Raw genomic sequence first — 19,458 nt, 5'->3', positions numbered from 1 at the left:
CCCGGTCGAGAAATGACTGCTGTGTTTTGTATTGTTCCCGTTATGTGCGGGGGATTTTGATACACACAAACACGTACGGGGGAGAGGAAAAGTAGGAAAAATGGGATGAGAAACTCTCGGTATTGAAAGAAACTGGTGAAAATGGTGCTATATGGTCTTTAACAGGGGATTGTTATTTAGGATGTTCATTTCTCCTTTCCTTTTCTTTTTTTATTTTTTTAAGCAGCACATTTAATATTTTTTTCACTTCACTTTTGCGATTTTATTTCTTGTACATTTTAAAAGGATACTCAACAGTTTCATGTCACAACCATATAGTTAGGTTTATTAAGTTTTAGTTCTTCGACGAAGTTATGTAACGCTACGTTTACTCCTATTTCTTATGAATAGTTCGTAGTTTTCGGTTTGCTAAAGGAAATTTAATTATATTTACGACTGAATAATTTTCTTGCTTTATTATGTTAGGCTACGATGTGAAAATTTCAATTAAAACAAAAAAAAAATGTTATATTTTTATTACATTCTCGTTACATCGAGAAAACTGTTTAATGAAGATATTTTTACAATCATTATGCGTATCGTACTTCTATGCAGTCGAATTACTCTGATTCAAGATACATTTCCCATATATTTAATGCGTTTTTGCTCAAAGAATATACTAAGCTTACTACATATCGCCGCCTTGCATTGTGCCCAGGTCAAGTTAGGATCAACATTAACCCCGAGAAATTTAATGAAACTCGTGTTTTCTTTATTTAACGGGCGCTGTGTAAAGGTTAAACCGATTTTTTTATCCTGTACTACTTGCCAAATCATTTACGTGAATCTAAACATTCAGAAATTACTTCGAACATCCTGAAGTTTCTTATGTAATTAGCAGATTTGTTAATAATTTCTGGAGATTTTCAAGTCATTTCTAGTGGATATATAAAGAACTTTCAAAAGTTTCAAGGAACTTATAATAAGGATTTCAAAATATATTTAAGGATTTCAAACAATTTCCAGAAGAAATTTCTGGAAATTTGTAAAGCTTTTCAATGATGTTAAAATTTCTATGAATTTTCTATAAATAATAGAATCTAAGAATTTTTAAGGCATTCAAGGCTTTTTTTTCGGAATTCATAGGAATCATAAGGAATTCTACGGATTTCGAAAGGCGTTCAAGAATTTTCAACAAGTTGTCAGGATTTCTAAATATATTCAGGAAATTCCTACGATTTGCAAAAAAATTTTCAAAAGATATCCAGAGATTTAAGGATTTCTAATGATATTCAGGAATTACCACAACGGAATTTTTTTCAGAAGTTTTATTTCAATCTCTGTTTTAATTTAGTCAACTATCAAATAATACATAGGACACCAAACTGAAAGTGATGCAGTCAATTGAGATGATAACTTTTGGTTAACTGTCAAAATAGATCAGAATTAATATGGATTTCAAATGATATTCAGAGACAACATTCTGAAAGCTCCAAGGTTATTAAAAGAATTTTCAAGGAAATTCAGAAAATTTATAAACATTTTCAGTGATATTTGGGGCTTACTAAGAATATTAAAGAGTGTCTAAGGTTATTTGGAAATTTGAAACAATTTTTAAGAATTTCCAAAAAATGTGTTACGATTTACTATGGCATTCAGGTATTCAAGAATGTCTAAGATTTGTAAGGTTATCTCGAAAATTGTATGTAATTTCAGAAACTTCAGGGATTATTATGGGTTTCCATGCGCTTCAAAATGGTTCATAGTAGAATTTTAAGGTTGTCATAGATATCTAAAGAATTCTAGAGATTTCAAATGATTTCCAAAAAATATGAGACTTCTAGAAACGTTGTAAAAATATCCAAGAAAGTTTCCGAATTACTAAGAATACCGAATTATTAATAATTGATTTACAAATGATTTTCAAGAATTTGTAGAGGATCCAAGAGTTTGTAAGATTATCTGGAGACTTATAAATATATTTAGACTTCCATAGAATTTATAAGCATTTTCAGTGGTATTTGGGACTTGCACATTTGAAAATTTGTAAGAATTTTTATGGATTTCTATAGAATTTATTATGATTTTCTACAATATCCAAGAATTATTAAGAATGTCCAAAAATTCCTAAGGTTATCTGGGGAGTTGTTAGTACTTTAAGAGAGCTTTAAAGGTTACTACTTTGCAGGCCGATTTTTAAGATTTCTGCAGATATCTAAAGAGTTCCAGGAATATCAAACCATTTTCAATCAATCTTTAAAGATTTCCAGAAAATTTGTAATTGTCTCCAAGGAAGTTATTGAATTATTAAGAATATATATGAATTTTTACGGATATTCCGAATATCTAAGACTTTCCAAGGTTATCTTAACATTTATTAGTAATTTGAGGGAGCTTCCGAGATTATTATGGATTTCCATGCGTTTCAAAATGATTGCAAATCTTTAATGTTTCCATTGCTATCGAAAGAAATTTTAACCTATGCCCAAAAAATCTTTATGAATTTCAAAAAAATTTGTAAAGCTTTCCAAGAAGTTTAGCGAATTATTATATTAATTAATATTCATAGTTGATTTACAAAAGATTTTCAGAGAATTTGAACGATTTTGCAATGATATTACGGCCTTACTAAGATTATCAAAGAGTATAATATTAGAAAAGTTGGAAATTAAGAATTCCGAGGATTTCTAAGGCTATCTCGACATTTGAAAGTAATTTGAGGGAGATTCAGGAATTATCACAGATTTCCATGCATTTCAAAGTAGGTTCTAGCAGAGTTTTTGTTGTTTCCATAGATGCTTAAGGAATTCCAGGGATTTCATATATATATATATATATATATATTTTATTATATTTTTAAAAAAATCTTTAAAATCTTTTAGAAGTTTTTATAAAGTTTTCCAATGAGATGTAAAGGTTATTAATAACATGCAGTTATTTATGTTGATTTACCAAAGATTTTCAAGGATTTTCACAATATTTATAACGATTTTTAATGATATTCAGGAATTATCCAAAGGAAGAATATCGGAAGAATTTTTAAAGATTTTCAGAAAATTTACTCGGATTTCTAATGATACTCAGGGATCGTTAAGAATTTCCAAGAGTTTGTTAGGGTTTCTGAGGATACCCAAGGTTACCCGAAGATTTATGAGCTTTTTCTAGGAGTTTCAGTTATAACTCCGGATTTTCATCGTTTGAAAAGGATTACCAGCAGATTTTTAGGGATTCTTTTTGTGTTTCCATGGATATCTAAGGAATTCCAAAAATTTACAAATAGTAGTTCCAATAATATTCTCAAACTACTTAGAATGTGCTGCAGTTTTAAATGATATATAAATATTTATTGACATTTTCAGAGAATTTTCGACGAGTTTAAGATAGGATTTTAGATAGGATTTTAGGATTTCTAAGCATAAGATGTATCTCTTCAATATGTTTCAGAGAGTTTCTAAGTTTTTCAGGGATTTTTAAAAATTGCCAAAGATTCCAAACATCTCTAAAAATTGACATCAATTAATATCAAGAAACTGAAAACTGATTTTTGCAAAATTTTAGTTCAACTTTCCAAAATGCATTCACCTTAGAAGAAGTGCATTAGATTTGGATATGATTCGAAAAAGATTTGAAACATATGATTACACCATAATACCATATAATCCCAAAGGTGTCAACATATTGCAGCGCCCCAGCAGCAAGTGATTTCTTCTAGGTTTAGGGCGGAGATTGGGCGGAAATTTATGACTTCTCTTGATTAAGCTGCTATTGCTTGCAACCATAGTCTTGCAAACAATGCTATATCCAGCCTAAAGTGGTTCGGTCGCAAACGAATTGTTGAATTTTGCTTAATAAATTGTAACATCGATACTAAATTGAAATATATACTGCAGTGGCTTGCCCAGTGTCTTGTCCTTGGTTAAATTTACGGTGGGCTAATTGATATCACACCGATATAGGTATTCCACAACCAAACTCACCCAAAACTGGCTAATACATACTACACAGATTCATCGTCCTAAGTTTAGCTGAGGTTGCTTGCGATAATAATATTGCTTGCTATTATAGTATATGTTGTTCAACTTAGTATCGGTGTGGCATTAATTGAATCAGCTAAAAATAGAGAGCAGAATCTATGACTTCGTCTCATTATTATGGAAATACGTGATTTCGTCTGATTCAGAGAAAGTTTATCATACCAACTGAAAGCTGATAATCACATTATAGAGCCTAGGCAGTAAACGAACTTGGCTAATCTTAAGGCGGAGAACCTATAACTTCGTCTGATTAAGCCAAGGCCGCTTGTGATCGAGGTACTGCAATTAATCCAAATGATTAACACATATTGCAGCCACACGTATGTGGCTGCAATATTGTTGGCTGCACATTTTGTTAGAAATTGTTTAATTTTTATTAAAAAAAATGTGGCACATTGTTACAATTTAGCAGAAGATATTTTGTCTTAATAAATCTTTGTTGTATATCAGCCAGAAGGGTCACCTTATGTTCAATGGTTTATAAACTCCTTTCGTTAACCCTTTCGCTCAACTACTTTGCTAAAATGTCAAAATCTTCTGGAATTGCAAAAGATAAAATTTAAAACATTGCTTAATTAAATTAAGTTTAAAATCTATTTTACTATACTATCATTAATTTTCCACAATTCTTAAAGATTTGAAATCAATTCCGTGGAGAAATAATAACTGTTTACTTACTCTGATGGATTTGCATGCGCCTTTAAAAACTAGACGGTTTACAAAGCCTCCCAGTCCCTGGCTAACAGATAATACTAAACTACTAATGTCTATTCGAGATGATGCGCTTAAAAAATTCAAAAAGTCTAAGCTAACTCAAGACTGGGTTTCATACAAGTTGCATCACAATCTGGTAACATCAACGGTACGGACTGAAAAGAAGGCGTACTATGATTACGCCTTACGTAGTAAACATCCAAAAGCTCTTTGGAGAAGGATTAAACTTTGAAATATAAATAAAAAAATCGATATCAAAGTACCTAACATTTTTCTTCCAAATGATTTCAATAATTATTTTGTTCATGGTGATTCTTCACTTTATATTCAGACTGATCCCGACTTACCCGTATTTTATCAAAATAATGTAAACCCTAGAGTGCAGATAATGCAAGCTTTAATGCCCGTTGATGAACATGAAGTATCTATAACAATTAATAACATTAAAACTGCAGCGGTGGTTCTGATGGTATCTCAGTATGAATGATTGACTCGTGTACCCCTTTTCTCATTGCTTATATCACTCATGTAATATATGCTGCTATTCATCATTCAGTTTTTCCGGATGCATAAAAGATGGCTGAAGTAATTGCATTACCTAGAGTATCTTCCCCTTCTGCCCTAAGGGATTTTAGACCGATCAGTATCCTACCAGTAATGTCAAAAATTTTAGAGTCTTGGAAAGGCAAGCTGAAATCTTATTGAACCTTACTGATGAGGTATTTTCTTTTAGAGAGGCTGAGCAAGCCGTACTTTTGTTATCGTTGTTCACTATTGTTCTCTATATATACATCTGATTTTAACCAAGTTCTTGAGCATTCGCAGATTCACTTGTATGCAGATGATACACAGCTTCTGCTGAATTTTAATCCAAATAATTGGGATGATGCCTGCATAAAATTTAACTCAGATGTAGCATTATTTTCTGATATTTCGAAACGCCATGAGTGCTTAATCCATCTAAGTCTTCTGTTTTGCGGTAGTGTGACAAGGATAGCAATTAAAGCTTTGATATCCAGTTAATGGGTAGTGGATGGCGAACCTCTTACTATTTCTGATGATATACAAATTTTAGGAGTTACATTGGATCATCAGTTGAGGTTTGAGGAGCATGTGGCCATGTGCTTGAGGGGTGGGTATGGCGCCCTCTGTCTCTTGTATGCCCATAGGGATGTCTTATATAAAAAATTAAAAATTTTTCTGTGCGATAGCTTGGTTCTAAGCAAATTAAATCACTGCGACGTCCAAATTTAATGGGGCCGAGTGGGCTTCGTATCCAGAACGGTTGTCTAAGGTTTATTTGTGGAATTCGTAAATATGACCATATTGGTCATAAGTGGGCAAAGACTATGTGGTTGAACATGAAGAACAGACGTAGACTGTATGCAACTTGCGTTCATTATGAAATTATTAAAAGTCAACGGCCTCCTTACTTGCTGCAACGCCTATCTTTCAGAAGCGATGTCCATAATATTAATGTAAAAAGGAAAGATGTATTGACGGTACCACGCCGCGCCTCGAACCGATCCTTTTCCTACCAGATAGCCAAAACGTACAATGATCTACCAGTGAACCTTATGTGATTGAGCTGTATTTCGTTCAAGAGTAAGTTAAAATCCTCCCTCCTGCTTGAGTGATCATTATTTTCTTTTATATTCTGAGCTACTAACGCATGTCGTCGTATTTTGTTATTTTGTTTTTTTTTTCATTTTGTTTTATTGGTATTATTAAAAAGATTTTCATTTTTGTTCATTTAGATATTTTCTATATATTCCGGATTAAGTGGAAGAGCACTTGGTTAATAACCAAACTGAACTTCGTCCAGAAAATAAGTCTATTTTCTATGAATGTATTATTATTTTTTTTTCTTTTTTGCGACTTATTAATAAAGGCATTTATATATTAATAATAATAAATGCCTTAAAACGATTTTACATTTAATAGTTTAGCCTAATAATTTTTTATTACAGCATCAATAAAAAGAAATAAAGTGAAAATTCAGAAGTGTCATCATCAGGCGCACAATCCACTTCCCCTACAATATAATTGCATGGAAATTATGGATCGAATTACGGATTTAATTAGGATTTATATGACGTCGAAAAACGGTGGAGGTGACCACTGCCCCGTTTCAAGCACACAACCGAAAATAAAATAAACACGACCATACCAATTAATTAAAACTCATTCATAAATTATAGACGCGCACGCTCGGGAATAACTCCGGTTTGCCCACTCTGTCGACGGCACGGCGCCGTCACACATACACGTGCATACACACACACGTGCAGACACAAATTCGCACACACGGAATTCGAATGGCATTTAAATTTGGAGGGACGCCGAGCGTCGGCGAACGCAGAAATTACATGCAGGTTCATTAATATCGACTATTATCATTTGCCGTGTTAGTGTATATGTCCGGGATATTGTGGTTAAACGTGATTACGATGTTATGGAAATTGGAATTTGTAATTACCGCGTTGTAATCTAATGCCCGTCCTTTATAACCGTCTAACTACGTATATCGAATGTGTACACCAAACGTTTTCTCTTGTTCATTTATATTTCCCCCCTATTTATTGAATTATAAGAATTTACTATTGTTAATAAGATTTATTACTATTTTTAAATAAGAAGAAGATAATGGGGTCGTTACCTTCAATCGAATAGAACCATCATTCAAAAAATCGATAAACTATGTAAAAATAGAAGAATTGGTAACATTTTTAGATCCTAAAATTGTTTAATTTTTGCAATAATTAATATTAAAATTCAAAATCCCCTCTATAAAAGCTTTGGTGACGTTTATGAGGTTTTCGCGTAAGATCAAGAAGACACAAACGTGCATCGTTCGGATTTCTTCCTCTAGCGCATAAGATTCTAGTGGTATCTCACTCATGCACCTCATCAGTTTCAACCAATCGCGAGCCAAACGACGGTGACGTGTCCAAAGTTTTTTCAAATTTTCATTATTTGAAAAACTAAAACCCAGTTTGAAAAATAAAATATTATAGAAGTCTTCAATTTTGCTAAACTATCAAATAAGCTAATAAAAAAATGTGTTTTTATAAGAAGATTTCAACAAATAATATTATTCATCGGCATCAAACATAGAAATAATACCTTAATATTGTATTTATAATTATCGTTGATTTATTTTAAAATATCCAACACTGGTTGACAAATTCGTTTCGAAACGTAACCGCCAAACATTCATTAACGCCACAAATATAGATTGAACCGCGGTAAAAGCACTAAAACATTGAAACAGATACAAATGCGCGTAATTGTAATCAAATATCAAACAAGCAAACCGGCTAATGTTCGATTTAACGTGTCGATTTTGAAAGAACCGTTATAAACATCCGGATAATAATCATTGTTTTTTGATTGCAACGATTGGATAAAATGAACTTTTTTATTTACCTCGTTTTTGTAGATCATCCTTTGTAAATTGACTAGTTAAGGAAGTGGGTGCCGGTGGTAACCCTAAATGGGGTGTCGTTGGAGCCCCAGGATACCAAGACCAACCAGGGGCTTGTCCATTGAACATACGCAGCTTATCGTAAACCGATTCGCTTTGAGTTGCTTGTTGTTCTTTTTGTGATGCCAAATTTCTTAATACTCGGTTTATTGAAGACACCTGAAATTAAACAAATTAATAAATTAATCGAAATGTTATTCAGATGTATTAAAGAAAATCTCATTTCAATACTGCACATGATTATTCAGAACTGTGCTTTTAATTTTCTTAAAATATGTCTTTCTGTACATCCATATAACTTTCATTGATAAATGTAGTTAGTACCATAATAATCTTGAATACAATTGTAATACGTTAGTTTTCTGCAACCTTTCTATCCCTGCATTTTGTAGCATTGCCACAACTGACAATAAGTTTTGGGTTTCTTTGCGAAATTATAAAAATTACTTGAAATGCAGTCGAATGCAGCAGGAAATAGTACAAGTAATATTGCAGATATGTCTATACATGAAATAAATGTTGATGGTGATGCAACAGACTAAGAATGTCTTCGAACACCATAAAACCAAAATGGCAAAACAATACATATGTGTAAAATACTTATTAATTGATGTGATAGATAAAGCTGATAGAATCAACTCAACACATTTGATTATCTTAGATTTTTTTAAAATTCCTCGTTGTTAAACCCAACTCTGCATTTTTGATAGTTTTAGATTTTGAGAAATTCAAAGAGTCGTAGCTCAAAAACGAATTAAAATATGATGATGAAATAAGAATCATTTTAAAGGGAATTTATAACCCAACAAATTTAATTATTTTAGGTTTTAAGAAACTTAATAAATTCTATCTCAAGCCGATTCCTTACTGGTAAGACGTGTCACAAAATCATTTGAACCATAGATCACTAGCAATACTATGCCTATGACTTTGCCTCCAATTTTCCTTGTCTCTATCCTCTCTCTAGATACTGTTGAATTAAAATCCAAAACAACGAAACTGTAATCGAGCGGATACTATTATAAAGATATACATAATATTACCACGGGAATTATCTGTAACATAAAAGTTTACTTTGGCAGAAGCTATATCATCAAAGGCGACTGTTCTGATAGAGTTAATATATTTATAATGGAACTGTTTACTGCAATTAGATCCAAACACTTACTGTCTATTTTATAAAAACAATTTTTAACAACTCTATGAATACCTATGGTTAAGTAAACGATGTTTTGTAGTTATGCTTTGAAAGCTCATGATTTAAAACTGAATTTAGCTTTAAGATGGTTAGATTTTAGTAAAGCCTTTAAAAGTGATGATCATTGTGTTCAGCTTTGTAGTACTTGATAGATTGGGAATAAACTCCGGTTGTTAATTTGAAGTTATCTGACTGATATATCTTAGGTCGTGAAGAGTGACAATTCCCTGTCTGCTTCTAGATAAATTAATAGAAGCGTGTCACAGTATCTTTGGTTCACTATTATATTCGCTTTATACCCAACTTTTTATGTTTAACTTCCAAATCTATTTTAGGTGTGCAAAAAATATATGTATGGTAGTGGAATCATAAGATCATATGTTGCAGGAAAACTTAAATCAAGACTAAGTGGACTAAATCTTAAAGTGGGCAATGTGGCAATTAATATTTCTGATATCCTTAATGAATCCTTAATAGAAGATCAAAAGAAGCATGATACAACTTTATCGCTGTACATGATTGGTAGTCTATGATTAAAATGTTGCCAAAATTCTACTAAATGGACTAAATCTTAAAGCTGGTCAGAAAGCTGTAATGCTGTTTAGAAGTGGATGTTATATTTTAACTGAATAAATTTAATCATCTTATAATCCTTAATAAAAGATCAAAAGAATCATGATACAACTTTATTGCTGTACATGAAACCTGTGATAAAAATGTTGCCAAAATTTAGCCTTGAACTCGTAACTAGAAGCTTTTAAGTAGAACATGGGCTATTATTCTGATTATTAAGGTATTACGAATCACGCATTGATTAAAGACAAATTCGTATACTTAGCAAAAGAGTGTCTTTAGAGACTTTCTCTGTGCTAATGTTTATTATTTATTTATAATTGAGATTAATTTAATGACTAAGACCAATGATCTAAAATATGAGGAAAGCGATTATCGAGCTAAACAGGTGAGTTTTATACGAAACTAGCTTTAATATGACTTATAGTCTAACTGAGATAAATTGGTAGCCTCAATGAGTTATCTTACGACTTGATAGATATTTAGCAACAAGAACAGTGCCTCTTTGATTTGTTGATTGAGCGGATAGTAATCGATGCAGAATCAAATATTTCGTATGCTATGGTAGAACGCATGCTGGACAATGATTGATGAAAGCCATTCGCCGTACACGTTCCATCCTTCTTGGTTCTAGAAAGACGAGTACGGCGGATGGCTCTCATCACCCATTGTCAAGCATGCGTGCTATTTCCCAAGCGATGATCGTTTTCTGTCAACAGTCTCGCATAAGCCTTTCGAAAGCATAATTGAAAATTCATAATAAGGTGGTAACTAGTTCTCAAACAAAATAATAGAAATGGTTAAACTGGAACTATCAGAAAATTTTGTTTATGATAAACTTCACCATAACTATTCAGAACCCCTGGCGTTGGTATTTTATTGATATTGGGAGCTTTTTTTACGGACACTTATACACTCGTACAATCTTTGAATGTTACTTATTTTTGTCCTATATGGTATTTTCATAACGATATTATAAAGATAGTCATAACTTTACTATGGGAATTATCTGTAACATAAAAGTCTAGTTATCTGACTAACATACTTTATCGGTCATGAAGAATGACAATTACTGTCTGCTTCTAGCTAAATTACTAGACGCAGTATCTTGGGTTCACTATTATATTTGCTTTATACTCAACTTTATACTTTTACTTCCAAATTTGCTTAAGGTGTGCAAAAAATATATGTATCGTGGTGGAATCATAAGATCATATGTTGCAGGAAAACTTAAATCAATATTAAATAAACTAAATCTTAAAGCTGGCCAGAAAGCTGTAATGCTGTTTAGAAGTGGATGTTATACTTTAGCTGAATATTTCTGATATGGTTCCTGGGACTAGAAATTTAATGATCTTATAATCCTTAATAAAAAATCAAAAGAAGCATGATACAACTTTATTGCTGTACATGAAACCTGTGATAAAAATGTTGCCAAAATTTAGCCTTGAACTCGTACCTAACTAGAAGCTTTTAAGTAGAACATGGCTATTATTCTGATTATTAAGGTATTTCGAATCACGCATTGATTAAAGACAAATTCGTATACTTAGCGAAAAATCTATCTAATATCAAGAACTGCAACAAATATAACGTAAGTAAAGGGTGTCAAAAGCTAGTTAAAAGAGTGTCTCTAGAGACTTTTTCTGTGCTAATGTTTATTATTTGTTTATAATTGAGATTAATTTAATGACTAAGACCAAAATGATCTAAAATATGAAGAAAGCGATTATCGGTTTAAACAGATGAGTTTTATACGAAACTAGCTTTAATATGAGTTATAGTCTAGCTGAGAAAAATTGATAACCTTACTGAGTTATCGTACGACCTGATAGATATTTAACAACAAGAGGAGTAATCGATGCAGAATCAAATATTTCGTATGCTATGGTAGAACGCATGTTGGACAATGAGTGATTAAAGTCATTCGTCATACACATCTCCATCCTTCTTGGATTTAGAAAGAAGGAGACGAGTACTGCGGATGGCTCTCATCAACCATTGTCCAGCATACGTTCTATTTCTCAAGCGATAATGGTTTTCTGTCAAGAGAGCATCAGTTTGAAGGAACCCTCAGTTTGAAGGAATCCTCATAGACCTTTTCATCCGTCAGAAAATTCATAATAAGGTGATAACTAGTTCTCAAACCGATTGATCGAAATGGTTAAACTAGGAACCATCAGAAACTTGTTCTTGCAGTTGATTTTGTTTATGATAAACTTCACCATAACAATTCAGAACCCCTGGCGTTGGTATTTCCTTGGTATTGGGAGCTTTCTGTATGGACACTTATTGCAATCTTTGAACGTTATTTATTTTCGCCCTATATGATATTTTACTCTCACATGGTAATAGATCCTTTGCTTCCAGGTTACAGTCTATAGCAAATCAGGTAATATTTATGCCCATGAGGTTCTACGCTATAAAAACACTAAGCTAATGATCTCTTTTTGACGTAATTGGCATGAGAAGAGACTTTCCTGGCATTCCTTGCTTTCAAAGATGCTAGTAATTTTAAGACACATACACCAAAGACGAAATATTTAAAGATTTTTTAGTGGAACACTTCCAATGATACTCGCAATCACTACACATACAACATATTTGGCAGTGTAAGAATAAATGTTTTAATAAATCTGTTAAATTTAAAAATTAAGTTGTATCAATTCTTGAAATTTGACACAAAATAATGCAAAACAATGCATTTTTGACAACAAATTTCTTGGAAACTATAAAACTCATTGGATTGACTAACAAAACTTTTGGCAATGAAGAACAAAATGTTTCTAGTTAGAACCGATCGAACTCAATTATTTAGATATGGCATAAAAAATCAATACTTAAAAGCCTTCAATATAAAGGTAAGTATGAAAGACGAAATTTGTAACTATTTTATTATTCCTTCATTAAGTTAATATGAAAGTGTAAAAAAAAATTTTAAAGATATAATGAAAAGCTCTATGTCTTGTTATTTGTTTTTTTATTAGAAACTGCATGCCAAAGCTCTTTTCATCGTTTCGAGAAGGAAAGAGAAGGTGGATGGAACGAGAGCTTTTTTGTGGGAAACCCAGTGTGCAAACAATGGCACGTCCAGATGCCGTGCAGCCGTCGCGGTCCGAAAACGGGAACGAACGGGGGCGGCAGCACACCCCCTCCATGTAACTAGCTTAAAGTTGATCCCTGCACGTTATTACGGCTCATTCTTTGCGACTAACCATGCGTAAGACAACACCTCGTCATTGTCTGTCGTCTGCACGCGCACAACCCTCCACGACGTTTACGTTTAGTTTTGTTACAAAAATAGCTTAGTATCAGCTAAAATAATTAAAAAAAAATTTGCATTTAATCTAAAATTAACTTCCTCCCCTTTATTTTATTACGACTCATTCTTTATTTCTTTTTTGCTGCGTAATGAATTAAAATGGTAAACAACTCATTGTATATCGACTTACCCACCCCTTACAATCATCAACAACGACAAAACAGTTTTTCCCCATGTCACCACATCAGATCCAGAAACTGATATTGGGATTTGCAAGAAGACAACAAAAAAAAATAAAAATTCGACGTCAACGCCAAAAATCCTCGACGCAACCCTCACCGGAATACTAAAAAGGGTCGTTCGCGCAAGGGGGTGATCGTGCTGGGCATAAGGCACACCATCGTTTCGGTTTTGTGCGCGTCCATCTGAGCGTGTTGCTTGTTCGATTGAGATGCGGTCGAATGTGAAATGGTCTTCAAAAAGAGAGACGGAAAGTCGACAGAGAAATACCCTTAATAATGAAAAAAATTAACGGGGGTGCGTACGCGCCTAATAATAGCCTCTACCCCCCGGTTTTTTAGAGGCGCGTAAAGATGAAACGGACGTAATTGAATTTTGAGGAATTAAATTTTCGGGATGGGGTCTGAAGTCGTGATTTCCCTTTTCGGCGCGGTTAACCACGTCGATTGCCACCCGAAGGGGATGGCTACAACCCCTTTTACCCCGTCGAGTCTCTCGTCTTCTCACACCCAAAACCCAACCCCTCACGGGAACAATACTACCTTGATGGTAATATTCAGTCTTGTGGTATTTTCTAAAATAATAGATGGCGCATTTAAAACTTTTCATCCCCTTCTCAATGGAGAGTTGAAATTTGAATAAATTGTGTACATTTTTATGAATTTAAATATAAAATATAGACATTATTAATTGAGCTATTAAGTTTTAAAGCTTTCGAGTTAGAAGGTTTCGGGTTCTCAAGCATGGCATGCAGCAGAAGCTTTCGAAAGCTCGACGTGGCCCAGAGGGCGTGAAGAGCACGCGGTCTGTTTGTGTAACGTGTCGTATGTCAACGCTCCGCAAACTCTATTAGCTACAAGATCTGCCAACGTTTACACTCCGACGATGTTCCACCAGGTAAACGTATCCGAGCCGTTTTAAACCCCTTTCTCCTTCTACCAACCACCCCTCCGTCACCAGACCAAAATCCTACGCTTAAATCCGTACAACTTACTTGCACAATAACGTTATTCACAGAGCCGGCTTATACACTTTTAACTCTTTTGAAACTTTTATATCCAATTAGTTTAGAGAAGGATCATATTTCAAACGAAACCGAAATGAAAATATAACAAAAAGAATTGAGTTTTCTTTTGAAATGTTGTTCTATTTGTCATTGCGCAAGTACGAAATCATTAATAAACTAAAAAATCAGGTGAACAACGTCGAAGGGGGGTAGGGTTTTGGGGTTGGTTGGTGTACACACGGGAGGGAAATACGGTTCCTCTGCCGTCGGCATGTGAGGGGTTGGGTTACCGTGGCAACCATTTCCGAGGGGTGTGCTGGAACGCAGCCGAGGGGATTATAAAAATAGATAGAGATTACAGAAATGGTGGACGTGGCGGCGCCCAGAGAGAGGGAGCAAACAGAGAAAGGGCGATGGAATCCCCGTCGTTCGAGGGAACGCGATGGCGAGATATTTACCCTATTGGCGTATTTTTCACCCCCTTTAAGTTCCGCTCTCTCCACCGGACATCGACGTAAAAATTTCTCTACAATCTCTAGAATATCATATTTAAAATAAATCGATTTTTCTATTTAAATTTTCTAAGATAATTTCATCGCATATATGAAAAATTTTGTTTTTGATTGGATAACATATATATGATAATATAAAAATCTCCTCCTCAAGTTTGCTACGTATTGAAATTTTATTAAGAAAATACAGTTATTATTAATAATCACTTTGAAATAGTAGTTGCAATATGGCGTAATCTCCCTAAATCAAAAATAATAAATCAGAATAAAAGGGATATCCTGAAAACCAGCTTCAACATAGATCTATATGAAGAAGAATTCAAGAACAACAAAAATTGCGGAGAATGACGTTAATTTGAACTCCTTAGCACCACTTCAGCATGGACCAAGTACTTTAGATCAAATGGAGAGGATAGATACCGAATTAAAATCACTTGAATGAGTAGGATATATTATCTCAGGTATCTTAGGTGCCTTCAAAAATTGAAAAGGTATTAAAAAGTTAAAGTTTCTAAGCCAATAACTGAAAAAAATGTTAATTCAAAGACGTTTTAATTCAGTTCTAGTTGATGTCAAGAGATGGATTGAAATGAGTGTAAGTATTAGAATGGTGTGTAGCTTATGGTAGTTCTGATATGTTGTAGTCTATCTTTGTTTACATGTAATTTAAAACACCAGTATATTCTCGTACTTTCCATGTGTAATTTTGTGTCTTTATACTTGAAGTTATTTTTGTGCAAGTTACAAATCATAATGGCACAGACAAATAAAACTTATACCTTCCAAGGTGAGATATCGACGATTAGGTAATATTTAAGTGCTCTTACCAGCGCTATCTCTCAAAGTTTTGATCCCTCAAAGAGGAACTGCTGCAATTCACTACCGAATTTCGTAGTCTGTTTAGATAATCTTAAAGCTGTTACCTAATAAGTAACAGTCTTTTCATCGCAAAGTTAAAGTTTGCAATACTTACTTATAACTTGATTATACATCATTTATATATTTTTGATATGTATTTAAAAAACAAGCACCATAACTAGCTGTAGATGATAAATTCCAGTAAAAGATTTTTAAAAAAGAATGCCCCGAAGTTTGAAAAGTCAAGAACAACACTTGCAGCACTTGCGACAAAATGACGGTTGTAATAAATACGGCTAAAATGATACAGCTAAATTTCTCTTAATTGCCAAAAGAGAACTTCATCAAAGAAAAGCAGAAACAAAGCGTTTTCTACAACTTGCTAATTCTTTTGTAAAAAGCCTGTACTGTCTTAACGATATCTAACGACATAAAGCAAATGATTTTTCAGTTGCATATTAATGTAAAATGTTCAAATCAAATTTTAATATTTAATTGTATATGGCATATAACTCTAAAGAATTCGTGTGTATATGACACTAAGTATTGAATTACCTGGTTACTACAAAAAGAAACGTTGAAAGTATGTTGATTTCAAGTTGTTTACATATAAATTAAATAGATAGAGAGACTTCAGTGTAAATGAAACAAGGAAGTGTTTTAACGTATATGGAGCAAGGGGAGGTATGAAATATAGTGAAAATTATTTCTATCTACAGAATATTTGTAATATTCGGTAGGTCATGGCGTACATTTTATGATCTTAAAAGGACACAAAATTGTGACTTTGGTAGTTAAGGGCTTAACTATGGAAAGTTTTACGTGGAATTTTTGATGATATTAATCGTAAAAGAAAGTCATGCAATGTAATGATCGAGAATGAATGTAGGTGTAGATTCAATTAAATAACATTCTCATCTAGGTGAAGTCGTTTTTCGTTGAGCACAGCTTTTGATTTCTTACTTGATAGTTGGGGTATTTAGGTCTCTGGGTATATTATTATTCCTTATATACTATGAGGTATTTACCATGGTACGCATTTACTTTTAACTGTCTGTATCGGGTCTTAAGATCTGATTTTATAAAATAGTTTTCTTATACAATGATAGGTTAGAATGCTTTTTTGGTCTTCTTCTTGTTTCATTTTAACATGAACCTTCTACATTATCTTAATATCAAGTGATTTTGACTCATTCTTATGTTCCATTTTTTGGTCCACTTCCATATACCATCGCTGGCGGTCTGAAATACTTAGCTGCAAGCTATCACGTCTGATCCCACTGCGAATAATGCTGTATCATCTGTGATCATCGCCAGTGTTCAAATCTACACCAGATAAATTTGGTATATCGCTGGTATACAAGACATAAAGAAGAGGTCCAAGGAAGCTTTCTTGGGGTAATTCTGCTTGCACTATCTTTAAGTTTGTATATGGACCTTCTTGTTTAAACCTAAAGAGTCTGTTTTAGGAACAGACTCTTCAGGTTTTGTCAGCTTATCGAGGAATACTGCAAAGGAAACTTGTCTTTCTTTGAGTGCTCTCTCTATGACGTCTGTAATTTTTGAAATTGTACCAAATAATTTTGACAAACAATTTTTTTAAATCTTATACAAGATGATTGCAAACAAGCTGTTAGTTTTCTAAATTTACACTTGATGTCAAAAGCATGATAGCAGATTAATTAAGGTTTTCTTCTGTGTATGTTTTCCACCTTATAAAATTTAAAGCTGCAGATAAAAAGAGTTATAATACTTGAAATTGTTTCCTTGATCATAGCATCAGTTATCAGGATACAAATCGGGATAGGAATTTAAGAAATGAATCTTGAGAGGCATTAAATCTCCAATCTTCAGAAAAATTTTGAATAAAAAGCCGTTCATGTCTGTGACATCCGGATATTTGTGCTTTACGAGAAAGCTGCAAACAATATCTTGAATTTTTTGAAGAACATTTTGTGAAGTTCTCACTGTCCATTAATTTCGAACTTCAGATCCAACAAATATAGCTTTGATTTTTGCTTTCTGTACCACTATGGTCGAGAATATATAGTTGAAGATCTATGAACAAACGAAATTCATTTTGATCATAAAATCCATAACTGGCTGTCGTATATCACGTGTCTTATCCTTTTTGCAAAATGATAGAAATGTCTGATAACTGTTTCTATGCACAGCGGCTTATGTTCGAGTGTCAAGATATTTCCTCTCCTGCAACCGTAATACACTTTGTGCATCAAAGAGCTATCACTGGATGGCAAATAACATGGTTGGTAAATAATATCGCATCGTCGTCCCAATCACAAACAATCTTATCAATAACTAAAAAGATCTCTAAACATAAAGATTTCTTCGTATAACATTTGTGTAGCATCTCATGCATTCAGCATCTCCCAGATACAATAAGTGCAAAAGACATAATAACAGCAACATTTGCTTTAGACTCTAATAATTCAATCATTTATTTCTTTAACTACTTCTTATATTAACTAAATTATAATGTTGAGTACATTTTTGAATTCCTAAAAATGTTGCGTTGAGAATACTTTTAACTTAAAATTGTATCACCAATCGTAGCTAAACTGTGAAAGATTTATTAGTAAAAAATTACCAATTGAGACATTCTAATTAGTCAAATTCAATCGAAAAAGTCTTCTACTTATTATTTATATTATCTCTTTTGTGAACAACAAAAGTTAAAAGCTGATTATTTTTTCTCATTTAAACGTAATGATAGCCATAAAAACGAATAGGACCATCATCTAATAATGTTAAATTTTAGAAATACCACAAATTCAGCAAATATTATCTTCAAATAACTACCTAAAAGTTTTTTGTCCAACACAAAAAATTCTTTCATGAATATTTTATCATCTCTAGAAACTAGATGCTGAAGATACAAAGCGTTTTGAAGGGTTTTTCCAAACCCACCCCATTCGAACATAATCGTAATCATAAAACCTAATGAGAACATTTATCCAATGTGAAACAAAAACGAGACGGTTCGGACCGCCATTTTCCGTCGTTACTAAAAGGTCCGACCTCCTCTTTTTAATCTAACAGAACTTGCCGCCTCCTGGAGACTTACGAAAGGGGCGGCTTTTACGCATTGCGTACCGCAGAATCGATGGAGCGTGCACGCAAGCGCATTATATCTCTTATTTCGGGATTTATTAAAGGAAAACGAGAGGAGCTCGTGGGGATCCCGGTAGAGTCGCTTTTCTCCATCTCCATCTATCTACTTTTCACTCCGACCCCAAACTCCCCTACCCTATTTCGCGCATTCTTTCAATCTTTCCGAAACTGGGTAGCAGTAATTGCTTTTTTTGTATCAAAATTTATGGGCATTCTTTGTAAAAAAATAAATGGGCAGAAAATTAAAAAAAAAAACTTACACTTGGAATATTGTCATTATTGCACACTCCTTCTGATAATAATCTATCACGAATCTCCCAGGCGAAAATCGAAGGACATTCCCGTTTAAATTCGGCAATTTTCTGGACGACCGGTTGTGTGGCCACTCGAGGTTTTGAACCTCCGATTGCTCTAGGTTTGATCGAGCCGGTTTCATAGTACCTATCGAAAAAGCGTCTTCAAT

General features: G+C 33.3%; 1 protein-coding gene across 2 annotated transcripts in view; it reads right to left on the bottom strand.

The window, feature by feature from the left end:
• LOC111416196 (twin of eyeless) overlaps nucleotides 1–19,458 on the bottom strand; it is a 46,093-nt gene that overhangs the window by 10,831 nt on the left and 15,804 nt on the right. The window contains exons 4-5 of one of the 2 annotated variants that reach the window (XM_023048158.2): nucleotides 19,256–19,451; nucleotides 8,157–8,373 (exon numbers count right to left, since the gene is read on the bottom strand). In XM_023048158.2, coding sequence (XP_022903926.1) covers nucleotides 8,157–8,373; nucleotides 19,256–19,451 — 413 coding nt within the window. The remainder of the gene's footprint in view (nucleotides 1–8,156; nucleotides 8,374–19,255; nucleotides 19,452–19,458) is intronic. The other variant, XM_023048162.2, reaches the window with a different exon arrangement.

This window comes from Onthophagus taurus, chromosome 11, assembly GCF_036711975.1.
Source record: "Onthophagus taurus isolate NC chromosome 11, IU_Otau_3.0, whole genome shotgun sequence".
Lineage (NCBI taxonomy): Eukaryota > Metazoa > Arthropoda > Insecta > Coleoptera > Scarabaeidae > Onthophagus > Onthophagus taurus.
Note: the sequence above shows the minus strand (reverse complement) of the source record. Positions and strands in the feature narration are given on the sequence as shown.